This window comes from Sapajus apella, unplaced genomic scaffold (genome assembly GCF_009761245.1).
Source record: "Sapajus apella isolate SASKATOON/1434 unplaced genomic scaffold, GSC_monkey_1.0 scaffold12, whole genome shotgun sequence".
Lineage (NCBI taxonomy): Eukaryota > Metazoa > Chordata > Mammalia > Primates > Cebidae > Sapajus > Sapajus apella.
Window position 1 is genome coordinate 25,318,601 of NW_022436952.1, and position 6,394 is coordinate 25,324,994.

The window sequence follows — 6,394 nt, forward strand, 5'->3', positions numbered from 1 at the left end:
GATCGGCCTGCCTCAGCCTCCCAAAGTGCTGGGATTGTAGGCATGAGCCACCATGCTCGACCAGAGACCCTCTATGGAATAATTTTTGGTTTTGGATATAGGGGAAGCAAGGAAAGAGAATCCTGTGGTAGAGACTATGGCACAGGAACCAGACATCCTATTGGTCCTTCCTTGCCTAGTAGGGCACAACATCTCCCCCACTAGTTATAGACAGATGAGTTTACTTAACATTTGAGTTAATTCAAAATTTATTGAGCAGCGTGTGCTCAGCAGTGAGAATATAGCACTGAGCAAGATGTGAGCAAGATCTCTGCCCTCATGAGCTTACAATCTAGCAGTGCAGCCAGCCAATTACATCCATAATTTTACAAATGTAACAAAAACTTGGTAAAATGCATGGTACTAACCGATTTAACAGAAAGTCTTGACCTACCAAGAAATCTGAAAAGGCCTCCCCGAAGAAGGAATATTTAGGATCAGCTAGGTGGAAGGTGAAAGGAAGAGTATTGCAAGCAGAGAGGACAGTGCGTGAGGGCTCTGAGGCAAGACGTTTAATGAACTGAGAGCCAGTGTGTCCGGGCCCTAGAGGACAAAGAGGGGTGTTATGAGATGAGCCTGAATTATACAAGGCCTTTTAATTTGGGACTTTATTCCAAAAGCAGGTGGAAGCCACTGAAAAAGCTAAGGAAAGTTAGATATTTAGGTTTCTTTTTTTTGGCTGACTCTCATTGCAGCATGGAAGGCAGAAGTGGACATGGGAGAACAGGTTAGGAAGTTTCCACAACAGTCTGGACAAGAAGTGATGGTAATTTGGAGAAAGATGGGTTCCAGAGATATCAGGAGACAGAATGTACTTGATGAGTGACTGGTTGTGTGAGGAAAGGGATGTGTTTCTGGCAAGAGGTACTGAAGTAGGAGTCTTTGGAAGAGGAACAGGTTTTGGCAGAATGAGAACATCCCATAGGCACAGGACAGGCCCTCAGGCTTGCACTAGAGGAACAGCATAGTTCCATTCTCAAATAGTTCAGGGTTTAATTGAGCAAACAAGGTACACGTAATTGCAGAGCTGATTAAAGATCAAAATGATCGATTTAGATAATTCACGGACTCCTGCATTCCATGGGGTTAGATTTAAACCCTCCATGTCACAGTAAATTCAGATACTGCTGAAGCCAACAGCAATGTTTCCACCTTTGTTCATGCCTCTCATAGCCCCTCAGAGAACACCTAGACAGCTCACCCAGTATCTCACAGGGGCCACCTTCTCCTGTGCTAGGCCCTGGTGCCCGCTGGCAGGAAGACACACTAAATTCTTCTTGATTTTTTTGCTTGCTGCTGCCAGGAAGTTCACCTGTTATTCTCAAATCTCCTCCCCTCCTTAAGTTGAAGGAGACCAAATCTAGCCATTTACCCCCATAGTGGTTCTTTTTTGGTCCCCAAGAGTTTCCTGACTTAACTTTACATTACCCCTTTCAAGGTCCCTCTTCTGGAGTCACCATCTTGCAACCCTGTCTTCCTCATCTTCTCCAAGTGGCAAACTGCCTCCTTTTTCTCCCTCTCCACTAATTTGCTGGCCTTTTCCCCACTGTATTTTTCCCTCAATTTGGTAAATACCCACCTCTTTGCCCCAGAAAAGTCAGAAGAGAAATTTGGGGTATGAGATTAACAAGGAAGTAGCCCCAATAGTTATTGCTTAGCTGACACTTAACCTTCCTTGCCTCCTCTTTGCCACAGGAAAACTCTGCAACCCCCTTCCAGAGACATTAACTGCTAACTATTCAATAGGCTCACAGTTTCCTGTTGTGCAAGGAGCCTAGGACAAAGCCACACCCCAAATACTTGCTCTGAGAGAAGTGGTTACAAATATTAACATGAGATTAGACATTCAGATGGTCCCTTTATATCAAAGAACATAGACTTTGGAGTCGGGCAGACTTGAATTTGCATCCTGGCTCTAGTAGTTTCTAACTAGTGTGCCTTTGAGCTATTAAACTTTTCTAAGTTTCAAAAGACTTATCTGTAAAATAGTAGTGGTATCCACCTTCTGGGGTCATTTTCTTGAAGAGGCTATTTGGGAGCTGAGGCAGGAGTATCACTTGAGGCCAGGAGTTTGAGACCAGCCTGGGCAACAGAGTGAGACCCTATGTCTACAAAAAATAAAAAAAAAATAGCCAGGCATTGTGGCAGGTGCCTGTAGTCCCAGCTACTCAAGGCAGAGGTGGGAGGATCACTTGCCCAAGAATCAGGTGCCCAGGAGTTCGAGGCTGCAGTAAGCCATGATTCTGCCACTGTACTCCAGCCTGGGTGACAGGGAAAGACCCCTTCTCTTTGAGGGGAAAAAAAAAGTGTGTGTGTGAAGTACCTAGCATAATATCTAGACTGAATTGCCTGATAATGATTCACTTCCTTTCTTTCCCTTGGGTTTCAGCTGCCAAATACTGTTCTACAAGTAAGATAAGCCAGCTTTGTATGGTCAATGATAAACATTTCCTATTCCTGTTTTTATAAATCCCATCTTCCTGCAGACATCTCATTTCCATCATTGCCAAAAAAGTTCTTCCATCTCTCACCTTTGTAGAACTACTCTCAACTCTCAAACAGTTCTGCCTGAACTCTATCATTTTCTACATCTCCCTAAACCAAGACACTTGATCTTCCTCTATCATTCCCAAAGATTAATTCACTTCTAGCATTCTCCCTAATTTTCTCAGAGCAAATTGTAATGAAGGCAGGGAATAGGGCCTTTACATTTCGGAAGGGCACAGGCTAGTTTCTAGAGAGGAATGGATAGCTAGGTCCAGGCAGCCCTCGGCCCCACCACTTTTCCTCAAGGCACAGAAAAAGCCAAACTCAAAATATGTCTTAAGTCTACATGAGTGTACGTCTCCTTTCCTACAGCTCTGTGAGATCATCATTGAAGTACAGAAGTATTGCAGGTGTGTGAAGTGTACTGTCCATATTGAGATAGTCAAATTCTTCTTCCTCATCCCGGATCCCATTCTCTTCCAGGGTAAAATCCATGTTCAGGTTCTTCCCTTCATATTTCCACGTGTAGCTGGCAGCATGTGCATTATAGGGGAGATAGCGGTGTAGGATTTCCCATATTGACTCCAGAACCCCCACCTGGAGAACACAGAAGCACCCACTCCCAGAATTCTGGATGGAGTATATACACACACACTAGGATCAGAGTACCTCTCTTGGCAGAGAGCAGCTTCAGGCACTCTACAGCCCCAGAAAAAGAAAAAAGCTGAAACTCCAGCATGCAATGAACAAGACCCTACAGATCTGAATGGCAGCCAATTCTAAATAACCCATGGCCATAAAGGGTCAAATGTCCCCTCACTATATCCATGCAATAGATTAATAAGAAAGTTGAAATGCTGTCCAACAGCATATAAGAGCTTCGAAGGACCACCATCACTGAGATGCATGAACTGCTGTCCCGGGCTTATAAAGGAGTCTCTTGTCCCCTTGTGACCCAGATACTCCTAGAATTCCCAACACTGGGGACCTAGGTGCTGTGCTTTCCTCAGTAGCCTCAATGTAAAGGACAGAAAATATAGCTCCCACCGGTTATGGAAAAACTGATAGCCTGAAGATCGGCCTCAAGATTTGCTGGGATTCCTGTTCCCTCTAACCTGCCCTCCCCCCCCCAACACCAGTTCTCACCTCCAGTGTGTGCTCCTGCGACGTGAGCGTGTTAATGATGCGGATGCTCCGGCTCTTGGCAGACAGCCGCCCCACCTCATAATACGACCTCTGCCACCAGGGCTTCCCAAAATCGTTGGCCCAGTCCGAACAGGGCAGCTGAGGCGGAACGTGCACAAAGCGGCCCCGCGGGGTGCAATACCTCAGGCAGCCGGTCAGCGGATCTATGTGCTTGCGGATCTTTAAAGGAGGGTTTGGGGCAAGGGGGTTGAAGCCAGATCCTATTTAAGGATCTAGCTAGCCTCCGCTTTTCCTCCCCATTCCCGCTCTCCATTGCCTCTACTCACAACCCCAGATTCCAGCAGAACTCACGTCTCTGGTCTTTGGATCAAACCAGTGACTGATGTCCTGGCCCGCAACTTCCACGATGGGTTTCAGCAGCAAGTTCCCTGGGAAAGAGCAGCCACTGTCAATGCCAGCCCTTCAAGAACCAGGCAAGCAAGCAAGCAAGCGCGCGCGCACACACACACACACACACACACACACACACACTCCGGCCGCAGCCCAACGTGTGGCCCTTACCCTTATATTCCTGTGCCAATGGCGTTAGGTCGTACACGCGTCCCAGGTAAGACACCCAGAGGTCTTCGGGCCTGTTATGTTGGGCCACCTCCGCCGGCGTGAAATAGCGACGCTGAAAATACTCTAAATCTGGCCCAGCCACCAGGCCCCGGCGCGGCATGGCTCTTGCTCTGTCGGTCACTGGCTCCCTTGGTTACTCCTTTGCTCCTCAGCACGCACGCACTACTGCGACCTCCGTCGCGTCCGGGAGCCAAGGGGAGCGCGTTTATCCGCTGACATGGAAACCATTGTCCTTTCCCGGCCACCGTCCACTGAGATTAAACACCGGGACGGAGCTGGGACTGCAAGTGTTCACGGGAAACGTAGTGTGAGTCCCGCATCGGGCATAGAAAAATCAAGTAATTGAGTTTCGCCGCTTTCAGGAACTGAAGCCTGCGGTGGGGAGCGGGGAAGGCGCGGAAAACGAATATGCTCCGTTTTAATTCAGTGGCCTGGGTTATGTGGGAGATTTAGTACAGACTATCTCCCTGAGACACAAAAATAAGGGAGGAAGCAGTATGAAAGAATGTATTCTTGCTAAATTCCAGAGTTTCTAAAGGATAAGAAACTGAGGTAAAGGTCTCGCGATATCTGAAGACATCCGGCGTAGTACGTTTCAGTGAGCCACAGCACTAGGGAGGTAGGAGAAGCTCGCGAGATCTCTGCAGTTGCCGAGGAGACTAGGAGTGGGAGAAAAGGTGATCTCGCGAAAGGAAAGGGATCGGGAGCGCTCGCGAGATCTCGGACCACTCAACCTGAAAGGTGCTTAGGAAGCTGAAAGGCCCAGAGGAGGCCTCCGGGCAAATGGCTGGAGCTGGACCGACCATGCTGCTACGAGAAGAGAATGGCTGTTGCAGTCGGCGTCAAAGCAGCTCCAGCGCCGGGGTTAGCAAGGGCTCTGATTCTGGGACTGAGGGGCAGTCGAGCAGCAAGATGGAGGGTGTGGGGAACTGCAGCTCCCGGCAGCCTCTGGGCTTTGTGTGAGTGCCCTGCGGGCTGCCGGGAGCTGTGGTTCCTCGGGCGGGCAGCCGGGGTTGTGCGGTCTGAGCGCTTGTTCCACCCCGCGCAGGATTCGGACGGAGAGCGCGAGGACTCGGCGGCTGCGCGCGCCCGGCAGCAGCTAGAGGCGCTGCTCAACAAGACTATGCGCATTCGCATGACAGATGGACGCACATTGGTTGGCTGCTTCCTCTGCACTGATCGCGACTGCAATGTCATCCTGGGCTCGGCGCAGGAGTTCCTCAAGCCTTCGGGTCAGTGCCTGGGGAATGCACACCCTTTTGGGAATGTGGCGGAACCTTACGCAAGGCATTTCCCCTGCAGGGCCTGGCTGCACCCCTTGTTTTCTGGGACCCGTTTTCGTGGCTCAGAGGGGCGGGACTGATTCTGGCCTGTGTCCCTGATGCTCTGATCCTTCTTTCCAGATTCCTTCTCTGCCGGGGAGCCCCGTGTGCTGGGCCTGGCCATGGTACCCGGACACCACATTGTTTCCATTGAGGTGCAGAGGGAGAGCCTGACCGGGCCTCCGTATCTCTGACCACGATCGCATACACCTTTCAGACTTCATTAAACTTATGACCGAATGGGCCTGTGTCTGTGTGTACCTGGGATGGCAGGGCAGGGATAGCACACCTCACCCCTAGAGGAAAGGCTTCATCTGAAGTCGGGAGCACTCAACCCTCCTCTCCCAACCGGGTTGTCCAGGGGTGCCAAAGGTTCTCTCAGGTTCAGAGGTAGAGATGGGGGACAGGGCTGAATGACAGACCAACAGGCCCCAGGGTGGGCCTCTGCGTCTTCCCTCCCACGCTGCTGCTCCAGAATTGTGGTGGGAGGGGGTGTCATCCTGCTCCGGAAGGCCCATTGTTTCCCGCCCCGGCCTGGCAACACCGAGTTCCTCTAAGCTGGGGTCAGAGAACGGGCTCAGGTCCCCAAGGGGAGCAGGGCAGGCGTCCGAGGCTGGGCCCCCTCCTCTCTATTGATGGGGAGATGCCTGGGGTCAGGGACAAATCTCTGAGGTCTGGCCAGGAAGAAGGGACAAAAGCGATAAGGCCAGGGGGCTGAATGATGCACCTCTCTGCGCATTTGCAGCCCTGGCACATGTTTCCTGTTCCTCGGCACAGGG

The 6,394-nt window shown here is 50.5% G+C and overlaps 2 protein-coding genes across 5 annotated transcripts in view; one reads left to right on the plus strand and one right to left on the minus strand.

Moving 5' to 3' along the window:
- LOC116553182 (cytochrome b5 domain-containing protein 1) overlaps positions 1-6,394 on the minus strand; it is a 30,564-nt gene that overhangs the window by 23,234 nt on the left and 936 nt on the right. For 2 of the 3 annotated variants that reach the window (XM_032280421.1, XM_032280422.1), the window contains exons 2-4: positions 4,234-4,574; positions 4,024-4,100; positions 3,673-3,891 (exon numbers count right to left, since the gene is read on the minus strand). In XM_032280421.1, coding sequence (XP_032136312.1) covers positions 3,673-3,891; positions 4,024-4,100; positions 4,234-4,393 — 456 coding nt within the window. In that variant the 5' untranslated portion in view covers positions 4,394-4,574. Of the gene's footprint in view, positions 1-230; positions 3,124-3,672; positions 3,892-4,023; positions 4,101-4,233; positions 4,575-6,394 lie in introns of those variants that run through there. The other variant, XM_032280420.1, reaches the window with a different exon arrangement.
- NAA38 (N-alpha-acetyltransferase 38, NatC auxiliary subunit) lies at positions 4,600-5,855 on the plus strand. 2 transcript variants are annotated; one of them, XM_032280425.1, is made up of 3 exons: positions 4,604-5,157; positions 5,342-5,525; positions 5,697-5,855. In XM_032280425.1, exons 1-3 carry the CDS (start codon positions 5,077-5,079, stop codon positions 5,807-5,809), a joined length of 378 nt encoding a protein of 125 aa, XP_032136316.1. In that variant the 5' UTR covers positions 4,604-5,076; the 3' UTR covers positions 5,810-5,855. The 2 variants fall into 2 exon arrangements, with proteins under 2 accessions (XP_032136315.1, XP_032136316.1); XM_032280424.1 differs by having other exon boundaries at positions 4,600-5,525.